At 46.9% G+C, this 21,256-nt stretch overlaps 1 protein-coding gene across 18 annotated transcripts in view; it reads right to left on the bottom strand.

Moving 5' to 3' along the window:
• Ralgps1 (Ral GEF with PH domain and SH3 binding motif 1) overlaps positions 1 to 21,256 on the bottom strand; it is a 243,429-nt gene that overhangs the window by 132,090 nt on the left and 90,083 nt on the right. For 15 of the 18 annotated variants that reach the window (XM_028884775.2, XM_037204526.1, XM_028884779.2 and 12 more), the window contains 2 exons: positions 14,848 to 14,937; positions 12,309 to 12,401 (listed from right to left, as the gene is read on the bottom strand). The exons of 1 other annotated variant lie outside the window; for it this stretch is intronic. In XM_028884775.2, the coding sequence (XP_028740608.1) occupies positions 12,309 to 12,401; positions 14,848 to 14,937 (183 nt within the window). The remainder of the gene's footprint in view (positions 1 to 12,308; positions 12,402 to 14,847; positions 14,938 to 21,256) is intronic. 2 more of the 18 variants (XM_037204533.1, XM_037204523.1) reach the window with 1 other exon arrangement.

Below are 21,256 nucleotides of genomic sequence, written 5' to 3'. Positions count from 1 at the left end.
GTTGGGGCATCCATCTTCAGCCTACAGGCCTAGAGTATCTGGCACACTTTCCCATGAAGCAGGAATTTTGGACTGTCTTGCTTTGTTTTGGCAAAGTTCAGCAGTTACTTTCCTGTGCATCCTACAGAATATCTGGCAGACTCTTCTGTGTAGCAGGAATTTTGAAAGACTGTCCTGTTTTGTTTTGGCAAAGCTCAACAGTCTTTTTCCTGTGTCTGCATGTCCAATCTGCACAGCGCATTGTCAGCAGTCAAAGGCAAAAGCAGTTTCTTTGCCCAGTGGCTAACATTGCCACAATGAAAGCAAATTCCATAAGCAGTTTCTTCGATGCCCATCATCTCTGAAGTAAATTGGTACTGCCAGGAGCAGATGTGTCTCATTGTCATGAAAAGCCCTAAGTTAACAAAACATTTTAAATGCCATATTCTGTAGGCCTTTGAAAGGTTTGAAGACCATCTATCTATCTAAAATACATCTCTAGATGAACTGGAAAGCATACCTAACATATCTACAAATTTGATTGGTATAAATGACTGACCACTAACCTATGTTTCCTGATTGTCCTATACAGTTTATAATAACAGCTTTCAAAAATTAGAAATTTACCTTACATTTTAAAATAAACTGCATAGTTACAATACCTTAAACAAGAATAGAAACATATATACAATATGTTGTAACAAAAATAACCTTAAATTTTTATTAATATACAAAAATTCTTTAAACAAGAGTAGAAACATATATACATTGTAACAAAAATAACTTTAAATTTGTATCAATATACTATATTCCCCTAAATAATAACAAACATCCACAACCCTCCAAATCAAAAGCCTCCCACACTCCTCTTGGGAATGTGGACATTGTGTTCTCCAAATTGCTTCCTGTTGTCTGTAGATGAAGTATCTTTAAGGTCCTAGCGAGAAAATTTTGAGATAATGACCAAGTCCTGAGAAGACCAGCAGTAACCTTTGCTGACAGATATCACCTCAAGGTTCAGGTCTTGCCTGATCAAACCTGATCCATATTAACCCTGAAGGAATCCACAGGTCTCCTGTGGGAACAAAACTCCAAGGCATTTTTTTATTTCCATTTGACAAATACATTTTTAAAAATGAAGGCATTCCTAAAGTGTATAGGCTGGTTTATTTCAAGAGTCCCTCTTTCAATCCCAAGTCTCTTTGAAGTTGTCCTTTGCTTTTCAACAATCAAAAAGTTCAAAATCAACACAGCAACACACAGGATCCAGACTCCCTGTGTATTTCCCATCTTATGTGGCTTTTTTCTTCTATACTACTTTTACAATCTCTTTAAAGACTTTATTTTTATTTTTAAACTATTCATTTCTTTCTATGACTATACCCTTTTTCTTTTCTTAAGCCTACACACGTAGTTAAACACACTGTAACCTGTTTAGAGGTTTTTCCATCTGGACCTCTTTTATTGTATATCTCCAGCCTTTTTTGACCATATGAGCAAACCGTTAAACTGCTAACCTACACCTGAATCCTCCACACATGGCTCTCAGCTGGCTCCACCTGTTTCTTGGGTCATGAAAACCAAGCATGAAATTCATGGCCAATTGAAGGTTTGCCTGACCAGGAACTGCATTCAACCTTCCTAGAGCTCCAGAATGCTGATGCATTCTGTGGCAGTTGTTTTTACTCAGTTGTTCCTACTTAATGTACTAGCTGCTCAAGGGCTCACTGACCAACAGAAACTGTCCAGTTGAAACTCTTAAAGGAGTCATATCCCCCCCCCCTTCTTTTTCAGCTTTCTCAGGCCCTGGGGATATTCAAGCACGATGTTGGTACACCAAAATGTTGTTGGTTGTTTTTGCTCTTTTAGGGGGCCTGCCACCCAGTTCCTAAATAAATACACAGAGGCTTTTCTTACTTATAAATGCCTGGCCTTAGCTTAGCTTGTTTCTAGACAGCTTTTCTTAATTTAGATTATTCCATCTGTCTTTTGCCTCTGGGCTTTTCCTGTTCTCTTCCTTTTCTAAATCTTACTCTTACTCTATGGCTTGCTGTATGGCTGTGTGGCTGTGTGACTGTGTGGCTCGGTGTCTGGCCCCTGAAGTCCTCCTCCTTCTCTGGCTACTTTTTTTCCTCCCAGATTTCTCCTTCTATATATTCTCTCTGCCTGTCAGCCCCACCCATCCTTTCTCCTGCCTTGCTATTGGCCTGTTCAGTTCTCTATTAGACCATCAGGTATCTTAAACAGGCACAGTAACACAGCTTCACAAAGTTAAACAGCTGCAACATAAACAAAAGTAACACATCTTAAAATAATATTCTACAACAGATGCCTTCACTCAAACCAGGGCTGAGCCATGCAGGCCCCAACAGCCCACACCGCTAGTTCTCTGGTCCTAACTGGGTCACTGCCTGTGTTCCCTCCCATGTTTACCAGCCTACCCAATACCTGTATAAGCAGTATGTCATACTGCTGTGTGTTCAGCCAGCTAGCTTGTCCTTCCTGGAGGACATGCACATACTAGGAAAGGTTGGATCTTTTTAACTTCCCTCAATGGCTCCATTCTGTGCCAACAAAGGAAATCAGGTAATGATCAGATTTCTCAAGAATAATTTATAAGTTGCTTTAAGATGAAGAAATTCAGCAGGTTTTACCATGATGCATTTAACAACTACCCAAGAATTTCCTTTACTAAAATGAAGAACTGGAACAGATAAAAGAGGACACAGGACACAAGAGTCAGTGGTCCTAACTCAATGACGATAAAAGGGATTCTGGGATATCCAATGAGCTTAAGAACTTAACTGGTCCACATACACCAGCCCAGAAGAAGACCTGCCTGGTAGCACATCTGTGGCATGAGGGATGGTATTGTAATAAAAAGAAACAACTGTTAAGATTACATATGAGTCCAGGGAATAGATGGCTGTTTTGGTAAGGTAACTTTTACCTGCTGAGCCAACTCACTGTCCTGGAACTTTTTAAGAATAGAATTGGAATGACCAGGTAAACTATTCAAAAAAACACAGAGTACTCCTGGTTTACCTACTGACTGTACACACAATGTTAGTCATTAAGACCCTGAATACTCATTTAGCAAAAATGGTTGAATTACTGTGATGGGTTTTTGGAGGAAGGATCTAGAAAACTAAGCTAATATGTATATACACTACCTAAAGTAGGTGGATCAAGAAACTGTAGCAAACACACATGGGTGGAACTGTGGCATGAACTCCAAGAAGAAACCACCAACCTGAAAGGGTTGCCCCTAGGGAGGAGGGAGTGGAAAGGGCAGTGAGTGGAGAAGCAGGGGTATTGGGGTTTCAATAAGCCTTTCAGTACTTGGTGATTTTTTAAATTAATGTGCATGTATTATGCTGATAAAAATTCTTTTCAGATTTAGGTCTTTAAAAATAGGGTTTGCTTATTCAGAAAACAGCAGCACTTACTTACACATGTTTTAAACTTTTATTACAGGTAGAACTAGCAACTGCAACCCTTTAGATCTCAGCATTTATAAGAAGCCTCAGGAAAAGGCCATCAGAACTACATGTAAGGATATCCAGCAGATGCTTACCCAAGAGTCAGGCCTACACTGCAGCCATTTGTGCTCAGGAAACAAGGTAAAGAAAGGAGGTTAAGAAGAAGCTCACAGCCTAGGACAGGCAGAGGACTCGGGAGCTCAGTATGGAATCAGTGAAAAATAACATGCGGGCATTTAAAAGTAATTTTTCATTTTATTGGCTATATAAATCAGTGTCAAGGAAGAAAGCTACAAAGTCACAGCTCTAATGCCAAATATCTGCTGCAGAGGGAAGACCGTGACTTTGAAACACAGTCAAGTGGAGAAGTGTTGGGGCATCATCCATACTTGCCATCGTTCCAACTCACTGTGCGGGTGCTTTGGTGTTTCACTTGGCAAATGAATCCTGTGAGGGCAGAGTGGTGCTGGCTGAGCTTGCTCTCCTCTCAAATTCCCTCCCCAGCCCCCCTGCCCCCTCCCCACAGAAGGAACACAACTAAAATGCAATTACATTGAAGAGTAGAGAGAAAAGATAACAGTGATGATGGGAAAACCAGGTCTGTTAGAAACTTCCAAGCATTCAATAATCCTCAGGTGATAATGGTAACAAGAGCCAAGACCTTGGATTTCTGATAAGACACTTGTGAGATCACAGGAAGCTGAACCGGCTATTTGGAGAGTACTGTATTGAAAGGAAAATCTGTGCTGCTAAAATCACTCATAATTAAACCAAGAATCCCAGCATAAATGAGCTAACATTCCATGCAAGAGGCTAGGAAAGCAGGGAGGTGGGAACAGCTTAATAGTCAAAATTAGAAATTGGTGTGTTAAAACAAAAGAAAGCTAACTGTCACACTTAAGGCAGGGACTAAATCCCAGAGCTATTTTAAAAAAACGTCAACAAAACAAGCTAAAAACAGAAGCCTCTCCTGCAAAGGCAGGAAGCAGGTTACATATGATCAGCACTGAGACAAGTCCGACCACATTCACAACATGAACTCAAATTACAAGGTAAAAATGGAGTCCTGAATTACTCATTTTCACACTGCCCAGCGACCGCTCCAAAGGATAACACTCAGAAGGTAGACAGTCAAAGCCAGGAGGATCCCAGACCTCGGAGAGATGTTCTGGACATAAACTCTTTCCCTCATGCTCCCAGGGCCACAAGTGCAGCACCTAGCAGACTCCCCGAGAGCTCCTCCCCAGTCTAGAAAAAGTAGCTCCAATCTGGAGGTTAACTCCACGGAGAGAGAAAGAAAATCCCTCCAATCCCATTTTATCAGGACATTGGTATTGTGTTCCTTTGCCTTGAGGGAAAAAAAAATAACATTTCCTCCTACATGAGTCTATTTTGAACAAAGAGCCTATTGCTCCAGATACGTTAAAACTGGTTCCATTGCCGGCACTGGTGGCACAAGCCTTTAATCCCAGCACTCAGGAGGTAGAGGCAGGTGGATCTCTGTGAGTTCGAGGCCAGCCTGGTCTACTTCTAGGACAGCTAAGGCTACACAGAGAAACCCTGTCTTGGGAAAAAACAAAAAAACAAACAAAAACTGGCTCCAAATCCAACTTCAATTCCAGCGTCTGCTGCTGGCTGGAGCGGAAAGACCGCTCATCATCTGTGGATGGGAGAACTGCTCAGCACCTGTGGACACAGGAGCTCAGCGCCTGTGGGTGGGAGGACCGCTCAGTGCCTGTGGACGCAGGAGCTCAGTGTGGAATCAGCAAGGAACTACACTGGGGTATTTTTTTAAAAAGTACTTTCTTTTCTTTTCTTTTCTTTTTTTTTTTTTTTTTTTTTACCTCTGGCTATTTAGTATCTACTTCTGAAAAACAAAAAGGCTGCCAAGTCACACCCCAGTGCCACACATCAGCCACAATGAACAGCATTTATGGGAAAGCTGGGCCTTGAAATTCAGTGGTATTGGGGCTGTTGGCCTCTGCCTAAGGCTGTTTAAAACCAGTACAAATAGAGATTAACTTATAAAAATGGTCATATAAATTTCTGTACACAGAAAGAAAGCTTTATCTCATGGATGCCACTGACAATCACACTGGAAATCTTGATTAATTTGACATCCACGTGGAAATGACTGTATCACTTCCAACTGGGCTGTGAATGTGTGGTCCTCTGGCTTCTGTGATACAGTTCCTACATCTTACTGTTTCCTCTTTAATACAGAGTTAAAGCAAATCTTTGGCAAGTACTCATTTTGTATTTCTAAGAATCAGGATTTTTATCTTTAAAAATAACCCTTTAACAGTTGTATGGACACATATATACACGTACAGGCATGTGTACATATACAGTATACTTATACTTCCATGGGACAATTTTCATCACTTATTTCATTTATTATTTATTTTACTCTACTCACAGCCCCCAAAAGACTCCAATGTAGAACTGGGAGGCAGATCTACCTCCTAACACACACTTGCCCAGGACTAACCTGGACTCCAGAGCTGATCTGAGAGGAGGTATTCTGCATGCTCATCGGGGCTGAGCACTGAGAAGGGCCCGCAGAGGCAGGGAAGGTACAGAACGCTTCAAGAGGGCTCCAAGGTATGGCGCAAAGCCATTCTGAGGAGACACCACAGAAGGCAAAGGAAAGGGCCTGAAGGTAAGAGCACTGAGTGATGTTTGAAGGGAACAACAGTTTGGCTAAAACACAGCAAGTATTGCTTTGGATAAGAACAGAAAGGTAGGGGAAGGAGGGAAATTTGACTTTTGGCAAAGTTTGGTATTAACTTGGCCATGGTCATGGCCATACTAGGTCATATGGCCCACCATTTTGACAGCTGATTCTGCTTCTCAGTTACTTCAGCTCAACTTCAGCAAACAGGGTACCAATCACAGGCTAAGAACCATGAACAGCAAATACCAATGAAAAGGGAAGACTGAGCTGATGGCAGCTGTGTTAACAGGAAACTTCTCTGGCCAGCTCCTGCATTTCTTGTGTACATGACTTGGGCTCTGAATGGCTGGGCTATTGGGAAAAACAGATGATGAGCTGGCAAAGGCTGGTTTAAATCAGGAGGTGGGTGGGTTTGAAGTAGAAGAGGAACCATTTGGTGTTTCAAAGGCCTCTCTTAGATTCTTGGTGCTCAGTAAAACACTCAGTGCCCATGAGCTACACCCCAGGTGCATCACCCATGAGCACATACCAACCCTCTAATTCAAATACAGAATTTTCCCTTTATTCAAAAGCATCACTGAAATAGAGGACAAGATATGCAAACAGTTAAAGACTGGCTGGTAATCCTTCCCATAATGCTGGAGGTGTTGAAGTGAGCATCTCACAGCAGCTCTAAAAGAAAGAGTGGTATCAGCAGTCATGTTCAAACATCCTGCTTTGGAGAAGCAGTGGGATGTGGGACCTCAGACCAAGCAAGGTAGGGGCAGGGAGCAGGGCCGGGCAAGGAGAACAACCACAGCTCTCTTTAACTATGTGTCCAAACCCTATAACTGTGTGTCTGTGGGGGTGGGGTGGGTAGGGGCTCACTCCAGCATGATGTGAGAATGGACTGGTAAAACCAAGAGAAGAGGCTGGTGGAAGTCCATGACAGTCCAGGTCATAAACAAGGGTCTGTCTTCAGGGGTCGGTTTCTGCATTCCATCTAAGAAGAGCCAAGAAGAGCTGAAAATCATGCTATGTGTTGGACACAATTCTGAACATCATCTACTTTAATCCTCACCATAAGAGGGAAGCCGAGTGCAGCTTCTGGTTTAAGAGGCCAGTTTCTCAGTTCCCAGATCTCTCATTTCTTCTATGTAGCCTGGGTCCTCTCACACTTACAAGCTGAATGCATTTAGACCCCAAAGCATAGCCACACAAGGTACAGGCTGGATGAGAACTGCCATAGGCCTCTTCCCTCACTTTGGGCCCTCTTGCTGAGCAGTTTCTGTTGGAGTAACATGACAAAATGGCTGAAGCAGCTTATTTCTAGCACCCCTGTGGTGGGGCCCGAAGCTGGGACTGTCCCCTCAAGTCCTGGCCCTAGCTACAAAGACCTAGTCACACTGGATCATCTTAACAGGTCACGGCTCAGGCTCTGAGAGCATGCTTTTATTTTTAGCCCACGCTGACTTCTCTTTCTTGGCTTGCGGCGCGGCTCTGCTTCCTGCTGTGTTAACATGGCTACAGTTGATGTGGCATTGTTGCGTTCACAGGGTGTAGCAGGAGACAGGGAAGGAAGGCCTCACTCCTTATCAGCTCAGCTACCACCTGCCCACAGGTCAAAGCACGGTTGTGAGGGGAGCGTCCTGGCACTCTCTCTTTCCTGGAGTCACTGTCTGACTTCAAACATGCAGAGAGTATGAGGTCAAAGGGGACCCGGCTGAGGGCCGAATGGAGCAGGCTCTGCAGTGGGTGTGCGGTTCAGGAGAGAGGCCCGGGCTTGGATGACACGGGACAGCTGAAGCTCCCCAAGCGTATGCTCCCCAAGGGAAGAAACGGCAAGTGAGGACTGAGGTCAGAACCTTGTAGAACCAAGTAAGTCAGCGTCAGAGAGTGGAGGGCAGCTCAGCCGGGGAGAACGGCTGTGGAGGATGTGGAGGACGGGCAGTGCCCAGGGCTGCAGCACTATCGGGCAGATGAGGGCAACGTCAGCTTCCCGACGCTGCCGACGTCTAAGAGCAGTTCCAGGTCGGCTCCTGCACCGTGACAGGAGCAGTGACCGGCCTCCCGGCCTCCTCATCCGCCTCACCCGGCTCAACTTCCCTCTAGATCAGGGTCAAAGCCATCTGAGCCTGGCAGCCCAGTCTTCCCCCAGCCTCCTCTACCACGTCACAGGGGAGTTGCCAATAGTGCTCCTAAAGACACAGGGAGCAGCAGCAGTGACTGGACAAGAGTGTCACATGCACACATCTGCAGGCCTCAGGTGTCTGCCACGTCACTTTAGGTCTAGGTGGAATAGCTGTCCTCTGCAGTGCAGCACTCGGTGACCCTGTCTCACTGGAGATGGGAGAGCGAGAATCACGGTGACCCTGTAAGGTGCCCTTCCAGGTCACACCCTACAGACCTGCCCCTGCCTGGCAGTGGTGATCTCCTCCATGCCAAGGACTTCAGCTTTCACTTTGCTGTTGCAAGTGAGTCAAACTCTGGATCAATTCAGTAGGAAAAAGAGAATCACTCTGGACATGTGCACAGGGCAAGCAGAACATGCGTGTGGCACATGGAATGTTAATAGGTGACTCCCCGACACTTCACAAATGCCATGGCCCAAATATCTCAGGAATAAGCCAGCCTCTTCCTAGGATCATTCTGGTCGTAAAGGAGATCTTGACAGCTTCCCAGCTGTTCAGGCTAACCCTGGGGGTGCCCCTTCCTACCGCTCCCCCCTCAACGTCCTATCCACAGTACCTCCTGGAGCCTTCTCCTCAGAACATGCTTTGTATATCGCTCTATCCTCTGAGCCCCCTGCCACACTTGTACACTTATTTCCAGATTCCACCCTCACTCACTGACCCCTGGTTTCTAGTCCTGGTCTCCCTTTCTTTCTTTCTTCCTTCCTTCCTTCCTTCCTTCCTTCCTTCCTTCCTTCCTTCCTTCCTTTCTTTCTTTCTTTAAAGATTTATTTATTTTTATTCTATGTGCATTGATGTTTTTGCCTGTATGTATATCTGTGAAGGTGTCAGATCCCCTGGAATTGGAGCTACAGACAGTTGCGAGCTGTCACGTGGGTGCTGGAACTGAACCCAGGTCCTCTGGAAGATCAGCCGGTGCTCTTAACTGCTGAGCCATCTCTCTGCACACCCCCTTGGTCTCCATTTCTCCTAATTTGTTTTCTACACATTAGTAGCAGTGATTAAAGAACCCAAAAAGCAAGAGTCACTAAACAGACTGTGTCCATGTCCTGTTCAAAGCCCTCTGACACTTAGAATGGTACTCAGCCTCTCTCCCAGGCTGAGCTGGTCACACTGAACAACACCAAGTTCTACCTGTAAGCCTGGGCACCAGCTAGCGCCGTCCCTTCACCATCTGCAGTTGCTCCTGCTCTCATCATTCAAGCCTGGCCTAAAGGGCCTCATTTGGGGCACTGCTCTGAGTGTGCAGAAGCTGCCACCCCCCTCCATCTACACCCGCCACCGTCTGACTCTACTCCTGTGTCGCTGTTCCTTGCTCACTCTGTGCCAGCCAGGAAGCACACGCTAGTTTCTAAGAATGGGATGTGTCTTTCCCAGACAACATGAAAGCCATGAGCACAAGGCCTGAGCCATGGCCTGGAGGAGACATTCGACAGGTATTTGATCTGCAGAATGATTGAGGGCTACAAGGTGATTTCCTGTGTGCTCAGGAATCAGAGTTGGCTGGGACAGCTTCTTGCTTAGGCCTCACAGATTGGAGGCGGCAGTATTCCAAAGTGGCCCCACCTCTGGAATAAATCAGTCACTGCTTGTATTTTCCAGGCTGGCCATGACTCGTTTATGGATTCAGCTACCATTTATCTAGATCCTATTGTGGACAGGCTCACAGGCTCCCTGGCCCTGCTATGGCCTGGCCAACCAGAACTCAAGGCAGCACACAGTTCAGCCAGGCAGCAGGCTTCCTCCCATGCCTAGACACTGATGCCTTACCTTCAGGCTTCCCAGATACCCAGGGTTTCAGTGCACTCTCAAGGACAACACTCAAGAAGCAAAACATGCTCAGTGGCCCAGCCACGTGCAGTGGGTCAGACACTTTGTAAGCAGTATGCAGTCCTACCTGCGTGGGCCTGACGTCACCACACCATCCACCATCACAAGCACCCACACAGTGGCAACCAGATGATAGGGTCCAGCAGGACCAGGCTGTGTCCCACTGGTGCTGTCTCCCTTCCCCCCGACATTTCTATTCCCTAGAATGTTGTGTCTTCCCACATTCTGTCTTGGCAAGTGGCCTTCTGCAGCCAGGGAAGTAGCCCGGCTGCCAGCCCTTAGACGAAGTGGGATGGTTTCTTAGGAAAAGAGATGACTGCAGCCCCCAAGTCTCCTGATCATTGGTAGGATGGGACTGCAGTTCCTTACATTCTGTCAGCCACACACCCCGAGGTGGCAGAGACAGCATTCCGGGGTAAGTGGTTGGTCCAGGCTCCCCAAGTGTGGGGGTTCATTTTCACTACAGCAGAGACCCAAAACTGCAGGGCCCAGCCCAGTGAGCCGCCCTTGACAAACCACACAGTTCTAATGCTGCTCTGGCCTGACACTGTCCACGGAGCTCTAGCAGCAGACAGCCCCTCTGGGTACACTGACAACACTTCACTGAGAGTCTGGCTTGTCCCCAGGTAGGTCAACTTTCTGTTGCCTACCTGTTGCAGGCCTTGGAAATCACCTCAGCTACTATCATTACTCATTTGTACCTCCCCAAGGAGCTCCCCCGCCCCCAAGTCATAGCATTGCCACAAGAAGGTCAATGCACACAAGATTCGAAGCTCAGCCCTCTGGGTGTCTGCATGGCTCCCAGCAGCCCAAGAAGAGTAACAGCATCTCAATGATGGAAAAGTCATTTTTTAAAAAAAAAATCTCCAAAAACCTTCTGAAAAAAGCCTTACTGCTGAGATGGCCTTAGGATCACAGGGCTGGCAGCAACTGCAGAGACAGTAGCTTCCAAATTTGCTTTGACCTCCAAAACCATGGCTCATCTGCAATTCACCCAGAAACCCCAGATGCAAACGGGCTGCTGTGGTGGAGACTGGGTCATCTGGTTGGCACCTTCACTCCTCTCCTGCAGCTCCGGATGGTCCCTAAGACAACTGGAAGGGGCTCCACAAAGCACTGTCAGAAACCCACTACTCCAAGTCAGTTGTCCAGAACAGAGATGGGAAAGGAGGCCCAGGCTCTGAATGGCCTATGAACGGAAACCTGGTTCCCAGACTCCAGGCTGGTACTTCTCACAGCACTCTGCTCCAGCCAGGTATCTTGCAAGGCTCATTTTCGATTGCCTACAACACAATCCTTGTGCATCTAAAAGGACCCTGAGCTAGTCAAGTAGGAAACAGAGTCCAGCCCCAGACTGGCAGAAACAAAGTCAGAAACCAGTCAAAGAAACATGTCTAGCAATTCCATACAGTTCTGTCAGTTCTGGGGCCATAAACAGGTCTTGAAAGGCCTGGGCTGTGGCCCTGTGAGAGATTCTGGACTCTCTCAGAGAGGCAGGCTGGGAGGTAAACACTAATGAGCTATGGAAATAGCAATACTTCTCCCATGTCAGGCACTGTGCCAGCTAAGGAGGATAGAGGTCTGAGATATTTTTAAAGTATTTTTACAGCAGAAAAACTTTCCTACAGACTCAATTATATAACTATCAGACTCCACCTCTGAGCTGAAATTATCCAAGGCCTCAGGATCAAAAAAAAAAAAAAAAAAGAGGAAGCAAAAGGAAAGAAATCATTTTTTCCTACATGAGGGTCACAGGTCTCTTCAGAGAACTCTGAGCTATAAGGCAGTGACCCAGGGCAGCTGCAGGCCATCAATCCCCAAACCTTCTCAAGGGCAATTTTGAGCCTGCCAGAGACCAAAAACTGGCCAAGCCAAGGGCAGAAGTCACATGCTGAGCCAAGTCAGCACAGATGATGTTGACAGGTCCAGGAAGAACTGTTGAGGGTTTCCAAACCCAGCCACACTAGCACCCTCCCCAATCCCTGGAACCCAAGTGGGGCTGGGGTCCCTGAGGCTGTGGGGATGCCCAGAGAATCTCCTTAGCTCCCAGTGACTGTCTTTAACAAAGCACACACTCAGTGAGAGAAGCCCAGGGCTTAAGCCACGTAGACACTCGGCAAGTGCAGGATGGCCAAAATCAAAAGGTCAGACTGAGGGACATTAACTTACAGCCCAGGTTTTTGTCAGCCTGAAGATGGGAGCACTTTGTAATGCTGATACCACAGACATGAGAGAATGAAGGTTGTTGAGTTCTAGAAGTTTCTGGGGAAACAAAAAGATATGGAATATATTACTTTGCTGCCACAGACAACAGAACAAAAACATGCTTGAGTGTTGCCAAATGTTGTCATATTTATGAAATTCAGTTACACTTAAAATATCTCACATAGAAAACATAGTTCTAGGAAGTTCATAGGAAACATATGCTCTTTCCCTCCCATTTTTTCAGAAGGTAAGTCTCCATCTAAAAAATACTTGCCAATTTTCATAATCTGACTTGTTTGACTGCTGGACAGAAGCAAGGCCTGAGACTGGACTTTATGTTTTTATAGCTGACCCTGAACAGGCTTCTGTGAGAAGACCCCAGTGTGCCGAGCGCACTAGCAGCTCACACAGCGGTTACCTTAACCCTGGATGGGAAAGAGGCCAGGGAAGATGTTATCAATCTGTGTAATGGCTCTCAGCTGGGAAGGCAATCTCAGGATTCCCAGGCCCTTGACTGTGAGCCTTTGAACCAGACCCCAAATGAGTGAGGACATACGGTGTCACTTCAGTCTCAGAGCAGTTCTTTACCACAGAGGGCCACAGAAAGAGACAGCAGAGAGTCAGGGCAGGAAACTAGCTGTTCTTGTTTTTCATGCTGAGGCATACTTGCTAATGGATGGGTCCTGTTTCTCACTCCTAGTGGGCAGCGAAGCCTGGCTTAGCAACAAGACTCTATGGACACAATCCAGCTCCCCTTCTTGTGTTCCTTTGGCACGTTACCCTGGCCTTCTGCATCTCAGTGTCCCCAGAGTTAAAGTCAGGGTGGTGACTACGGCCTCTGGCCACCTGCGGTGAACATGTCAACTGTCCAGCTGGGCAGGTCTCGTCTTCTCTATCTGGAAGGCTCATCCCCACTCTCTCACTGACTGTCTTGGGTACCTTCAGCCTCAGGTAGCCCTTCCCCTACCAGGCCTTTTCTAATCATGTTCTCAAATGCCTGTGCCCCCATGTGTGTCCTGTGAGAGCAGATGAAGTGCTATCGACCACCGCAGACCTGTACCTTGCACAAAGCCTAGCACAGTGGGCGAGATAAATAAATCAATAAAAGCCTTTGAGTCTGACCCTACAGTTCTTCTCCTACTTGGAAACAGGGCCCTGACCACACAAACTTAGTGTTTCCTTTCAGACATCTTGTAATACTCTTGGATTATTTCCTGTGTGTAAGAATAGATGCTCCCAGGGAGATTTCAGCCGAACATCTGAATTGCTGTGCCTGCCACAGACTTTCCTTCCAGTGGCAAGGCCTCTCGGGGATTACCTAACCTGTCCCTTTCTCTTTTAGAGATTGGAAAACCAACGCTCAGGGAGAGGGAGGCTACCAAAGACATGGTGCACAGCCAACATGACAAGCCTCACTAAGGGAGAGGGCAGAGGTTAGGGGGTCGTTTTGGGCTCCTGAGGTGGGGACTATGCTCATTTCCAAACAGCAGCCCTACAAGGACTGAGGCATGCCCAGCATCCTCTTCTGACCGGCCCACCCTCAAACAGCACAAAACCCAGCACCAATCCCAAGTGTTTCTGGAGACTCCACAGGACAGTGACTCTGCCCCTGACGCAGTTAGAGACTGCTTAAGCTTCTGGGGATGGGAGGCGCAGCAGCCCTACTGCGGGTGCATATGGCTGTGAGTCCTGCTCTGCTGGCTGGCTGGAGCCCTCAGCATGGACACTCATCTCTCCTCACCACCCTCCCTGCTGTACCAATGGGACGACAGCCTTCAGTAATGAGTTTGTCACCCTGGCACAGCACTGGCACACGGCCTGGCAGCGGAGGGCCTTGAGTCCGGCAGCTTTGCTCTAGGATCACGGTGGGGGACAACAGATGTGCACCTGAAGGAAGCCATGAGCCAGGCAGAACAGTGCTGCCAAGGAGAGTCCGGCAGGCCCAGGTAGTGGGAGCAAGGTACTGCTACTGAGCGTGACAGCGGTCCAGGAAAGTCACAGCACGGCACAGATGAGAAGAGAGGAGGGGAAGCTGGAGGCTGAGAGCGGCATGGACAGAGCCTATGAGAGGGGCGCAGGGTCAACTGGTCCAGGCCCTCGCTCAGAATGGGTGTGAGGGACCCTGATGACTGACACAGCTGTGCAGGACCTAACTAGATCAAGGCATGGGGCTAACGACAACCTGTCAGCCCCTAGCACTGGCAAAACTCAAAGGAGAATGGATGGATTCCAGGGACCCTGGGCCACATGCAGAGACTGAAGCTCAAGTAAGGGGAATAACTGGACATAGAATTATGAGATGGGAAGGGGGCATATTTCTCAGGCTCACATAAAGTGTGAGCAGCCAGGCGGCTCTCACAACTGGCTCTGCCTGGAGAGGTCCAGCCATAGCCTTCCACCTGTGGTGGGGACCCCTGTCCCCATATCTAGCAAGCCCAAGGCAAAGCACCTGCCAAAGTTCCAAGGAAACATATTTTGAGAAATAAACAAACAAACAGCTTACCTTGGCTATTTTCACAAAATGGCTCAGGATTTCTGCCCTTATTTTTAAAGTCTGTGCTGTTAGAATTTCTCGTACGACCCAAAAACTGACCTGTAGAGTCAAACACACACACACATACACACACACCAGAGAAGTGGTTAAAAGCCAGGCTGCCCAGATCACCCTCTGCCCACCATCACTGCAGGATTTCCATGAGGACAGGCAGCTTTGAGAACATGGCCTAGGGTCACAGGAGGGGGACAGTTCCTTGTGGCTCCCAAGCCCAGATGGGCCCCGAGTCTGCCCGGCCTCCTCTAGCATACACGATGCAGAGAAGAGGAACAGACACTGCCCTTATCATGCAGAGCAGTACTGGGCCCCACCACACACCAGTGTCTCTGCAGGTGCCTCAGGGAGGATCCAAGTACGGGGAGAAGATGGGTGATAGAACGGACAGACAGATGGAAATATGGACAGAAGTTCAAAGAGAAGTGTCTACTGACCACACCTTCCATTAGTCCACACTCCCAGCCAAGCCCAACACAAGGAGGATTTTCTGATATCTGCTGTCATACCAAAAGTCACTTTCTAAAAGAGTCTTGCCAATAATACAAGATGTAGAGTCCAACTAGGCCTGAGGGGCACGATCTTCTGGAGGGACATGGGCCAGCCATGAAGGCAGCTTTAGTGTAGAACTGTATTCATGCAAGACTTCTCACTTACACCAACAACCTCCTGAGCCCTGAGTCTGTTGGCGGCACCAGGAAGGTTGTTCTATCAACACGAGGCTCACTCAGCACAAGGAAACACAGGAAGCAGCCAACCAAAGGATGCTAGAGAGTGCTTAGTGCTTCTCCTTGATGCCTCACTAGCATCAGGACAGCATGGCGGAGAGATGACGCACAGAGAACACAGTCATGTGCACAGTGGGAAAGAAGGGGAGATGTGGAAACCACTCACTTGACAAGAAAAGAGATATTGAAGGACAGCCTGAAGTTAACAAAACAAGCCTGCTGTACAAGAACACACCTTCTCCTGACTGAAATACTGTTGCTTCACAAATAGAACTAGATACTGAGGATAAGCGACTGGCCATTTTGTTAAGCAGGAGTGTCACAGATAGTGCGTCAGTGTGATCAGCCATGGCTGTCTGCTGCAGGCCACGCCTGTGTTTCCATAGAATCCGTTTTTCCAGAGACTTGTCAAAATTAAGTTCAGACTCAAATGTTTACCAGTTGCTTCTGGAAGACAGTTATTCTGGGCACCAAACAGAAGCTTGCAAAGCGTATATTTAATATGTGCACTTTCTATGCCACATAATTACAAATGTGATGCACCATATGTGTAATTCAACAGATTCTTGTGTGCTAAAACCTCACACATTCTCCTGGCATGGTTCTAGAGGGCAGAGCCGACGAGGGACCTGCACACCCAGCGTGCGGAGGCTCTGGGGCAACAGTCAGTTCAACAGAGTTGCATGAAGCCCTACTCTGTGCAGGGTCCAGGCAGTGTAAGTCCTTATCTGGCCTAGTGGAAGAAACCAAAGGAGGCAGAACCCTCCAGAAAATCGGGACTGGGGGTTGGGGATTTAGCTCAGTGGTAGAGTGCTTGCCTAGCAAGTGCAAGGCCCTGGGTTCGGTCCTCAGCTCTGGGAAAAAAAAAATCGGGACTGAAGGTAGCTGTAGTGATGGCTGCAGCTCAGAGCATAGACTGCAGTGTGAGGGCCCTGACAGATGGGAGACAGCTGACTTGGTAAGGCAGGACTGAAGTGTCACTGTATGCCATGATCAGAACAGCCAAGTGGCTGATGGGGTTAGAGGAGGGCTGTGTGGTGCTGTAGTGAGGACAGACAATCAGGTGTGGACCACCAGACTTCAGTGCTGGGGCAAGAGAGGAAGGATCTGGGATGCCAGCCAGTGCAGGGAGCTTGGCTTCTGAGTGGAGTAACAAAGCGAACCCCTGTCAAGCAACGGTGCCCACTAGAACTGAGAGGCAGCGGTCTGTGAGAAGTGGGCCTGGAGAGGGCTGTAGTGATGGAGATGGAGATGGGGGCAGGTGAGAAAGACATGCAGGTATCCAAGTGCACAGTTTTTTCATCTCTAACTAGAAAATTTAACAGATGAAGAAAGCAAAGATAAGCACAAAAGACAGAGGTCATTTGCAAGCTCAGATCCACAGACCAACAATGACAAACTATGATTTGTGTACTGTTTTTTTTTTTTTTTAAATCATACCTAGCACCCATAGTTGGCTTTAATTAAAACCAGTAAGTTTTAAGCATATATCCCAAGCAGTTTTAGAAATGGTAAGTATTTACGTAAGATTTTTCCAGCATGCAAGAATTTTATCACCAACATGTTTACCACTCACTTGACTGTGGGGTCATTTCTAGAGCTCTCTTGTAATAAACAAGACCATGGTGAACGTCTTCAGACACATGTTTCTGTAGATGTTTTATTAAGGTCCTAGGTGAAGCTCTTGGAAGGCAGATTGAAGAAAAGTGTGTGTACAAAAGCATGTATAAAGAACCTGGCCTCCAAGGGTCTGCTGCTAAGTTTAAATGGACCTGTGTTCTCAAACGGGACTCAAATCCATCACAATCACTGTTCTTCACTTGCACAGTTCACCAGACAGGAGCTTGCTGTGTGCTCTGCCCTTCCCTCATGCCCATCTAGGTAGCTGTTTTCTGGTTTTTAGTTGGTATGTTTTTTCTTCTATTTTCCCCTCTCCTGCCTCCACCTCCTGAGTTCTGGGATTAGAGGTATGCACCACCATACTTGGTTTATAGGGGGCCAGGACTGAACTCAGGGCTTTTCTGCATGCTAGATAAACACTCAACTGAGTTGCACCCCTGCCCCGTTCCCACTATTAGGAGCCATGTGTCCACCTGCCTGCTTGGGCCTTTACTCCTCCTCTCTATTGAGACACACGCCCTCTTCCAACTACTGTTTCAGAAAAGCTTTTATGTACTGAGGAGCAGAGAAGAAGCATATTTATACACTGATTCGGGAAGTAGAAATAATATTTTGAAGGACAACTTGAGTACGCCCATCTACATTTTTAAGGTATATTCTCTTTTAAAAGATTTATCCTATAAAATACAGAAGTATTTTGTGAACATTTGCTTATTTTATTTTTTGGTTTTTCAAGACAGGATTTCTCCATGTAGCCCAGCTGTCTTGGAACTCACTCTGTAGACCAGAACTCAGAGAGATCCACCTGCCTCTGCCTCCTGAGTACTGGGATTAAAGACGTGTACCACCACAAGCCAGGTTTGTGAACATTTATAAAGATGATAAAATTAAAAGCCCATCAACAAGGTACCAGTACATGGCCTTCGATCCCTCTGTCTATCACACTTTGGAAAGAAATTGCTATGCTCCCCCACTCTTCCTGGAGCTATGCTCTCCCACTCTTCCTAAATAGAGCTATGCTTACCCACTCACCCACTATTTCTGAATGGAGCTATGCTCACTCACCGTTCCAGAATGGGGCTATGCTCACCCACTCTTCCTAAATGGAGCTATGCTCGCCCACTGTTCCAGAATGGGGCTATGCTCACCCACTGTTCCAGAATGGGGCTATGCTCGCCCACTGTTCCAGAATGGGGCTATGCTCGCCCACTCTTCCTAAATGGAGCTATGCTCCACCTTCCTGAGGACAAGCAACTGTATGCACTGAGAGCCTACTGTATGTAACACACATCTATTCTCACCATTTATGTAGTTGATCACTTATTTATAGCAGCATGGTCTTGTGGACATTTAAAGAAACGACTTTGAAGCCCAATGCTGTGTTATTTATCTTGTGGCTCCAACTGTTCCCAGTTTACCCACTCATCCCTAGCATTCAGTTGGTCCTGCCCCCTCTGACATACCCCAACTGTGTTTTGGTTTGTTGGTCTGTATGATTCCTCTCTTTCTGGTACTACATATGCTACAGACCCATCATGTGCATTCCTTGCCCAATCCTAAAATCAGTCTTTTCTCTAAGGAACTCTTGTTCCATTTATTAGATGATACTATTAGAAACCAAGATTGGCTCTGAGATTAGCTTGCTGATAATGGACTACTGATGCTTCTCAACCTCCTCAATTAAAGAGCAAGGGAGAGAGAGAGTGTGTGTATGCTCCTGCACATGCACACCTGTGTATGTGAGTGTGCAAACGTGTGTGTGCATATGAATGTGAGTGTATTTTTGTGTACACATGCGTGCCTGCATGTGTATGCATAAGCATGTGTGTGTGTGCATAACACATGGGCTGTGAGTGTTCCTATGCATGTACACTACTGTGTGCATGCACATGTGTGTGTTTGAGTATATTCATGTGTGCATGTTTGTGTGAGTGTGCTTGTATTGCATGCATGTACTACCCATGTACACACTCACAGCTATGCTTCTCTATATAAGCATCTTTAAAATTCACACGAATTCATACTGTTATCCCCAACTCTATGCTATTAGCACACGTATTCCAGCTTTTCTGTAATTCCCCACTCCACCGGAGAGCAACCAGTTCCCAGGACTACCATCGACACCTCAGCTGTCCAGTGCCAGCACACACCCTCACACTACTCATAACTGATAACCAGCATAAGGGCACCTGTAGAGAGGACACAGTGCTCCCATGTAGTTCCAGCTTCAGAATTATGCCCCACGTGACTCCAGAGTTACTCAGAGCAGCAACTTCCCCCCTGCCCTCCAAAAAGAAGTGACTTCCCAACTGTGGAAGGATGTGCAGAGCTGTGTGTCCACTCTTCTTTTCTTCTGCATCTGTTCTAGAGGCCTTCTGTCTTCAAGCTGAAGTCTCTAGTTCGTGTGTCTTGAGTCTTGGTGCTATAATGCTCTGTGGGTTCCCAGAAGGACACTGTCGTGTATCCACCATTACCCTATATAGAACTGACACCTCTTATACAAACAAATCTGGGCTAGAGGTGTGGTTCACTGGTAAAGCAAGGAACAAAATCTGAGTTCAATTCCTGGCAACACACACACACACACACACACACACACACACACACACCTATCAACAGCAACTCCCTTGTGCTCCATCCGCTGGAGCCTCTGTCCTTCTCAATCACCCGACAACTATTGACCTCTTCTCTGTAGTTTTACCTTTTCCAGAATGTCATGGAAAGAAAAGAAAGAGAAGGGAAGCAACGGTAGTCCTCTGCACTGGCTTTCACCTGAAATACACACTGAAAAGTCCCTGTGTCTATGTGACTTCACAGCTCACGCCACTTTTTAAGTAAATGCTACGTCATGTGTTTACCCATGCCCTGCTGAAGACATCTCAGCCCCTTCATCTTTGACAACTATTAACAAGGTGCCATCAACACACTGCTGTGCTAGTGTGTGTGTGTGTGTGTATGTGTGAATGCATGTATGTATGTGAGTACACGTGTGTTGCATGTGTGTGTGTGTGTGTGTGTGTGTGAATGCATGGGTGTATATGTGTGCATGTGTGTGTGCATGCATGTGTGTGCATGCGTGTGTGTGTGTGTGTGCATGTGCTTGTGCATTTGTGTGAATGCATGTGGGTATGTGTGTGTGCGTGTGTGATGTGTGTGATGTGTGTGTGTGCATGTGTGTGTATGTGTGAATGCGTGGGTGTATGTGTGCACACGTGTGTGCATGCATGTGTGCATGTGTGCGCATGCGTGTGTGCGTGCATGTAAATGCATGTGTGTATGTGAGTGTGCGTGTGTGGTGTGTGCATGCATGTGTGCATGTGTATGTGTGAATGCATTGGTGTATGTGAGTGCGCATGTGTGTGTGCATGCATGTGTGCGTGTGTGTAGGTTTTGAGCCTCTGGGTCAGTGCATGCAGGTCACTGCTAACCACACCTGTGCCGTCCGGCATCCCCAACACTGCCCCCAGTCCTCAGCAGTTCCGCTGTGGTTCAGGTGCATCGAGAGCTGTGGTTATTCTGTGCCCCTGGTGATGAAGGACATTGAGCATCTTCTCATGGCGATGCATCTGGGCTGCTGAGGAATCCTCAGAGCAGACTGTTTCAGACAAGTGCTTTACAACACGGCTCCCAGTCTGTGTTTAGCTTCATTCTCTTAACTGTGTCTTTTGCACAATGGAAAAATCTTAGTCTTAATAAATTCCCAATTCACTAATTTTTTTTTCTTTCACAGCTTGTCTTTTGGTCTCTAACAGCTCATCATCAAACCCAAGGGTATAGACATTCCTTGCCTATATCTTCTTCTAGAAGTTTACATCTGAGTGTCTGACCCATTTTGAGTTAATTTTTATGAAAAACTTAAAGTCTGTATGTAAAATTCATTTTCACACATGCACACACACACACACACACACACAGAGAGACAGAGACAGAGAGACAGAGACAGAGACAGAGAGAGACAGACAGACAGACAGAGAGCTCTCTTCAGTCCCCTGACCTAGGTATCCCCGCTCTTCTGA

Source organism: Peromyscus leucopus, chromosome 4 (assembly GCF_004664715.2).
Source record: "Peromyscus leucopus breed LL Stock chromosome 4, UCI_PerLeu_2.1, whole genome shotgun sequence".
NCBI lineage: Eukaryota > Metazoa > Chordata > Mammalia > Rodentia > Cricetidae > Peromyscus > Peromyscus leucopus.
The sequence above is the reverse complement of the archived record's forward strand: the minus strand, read 5'-3'. Positions and strand labels throughout refer to the sequence as shown.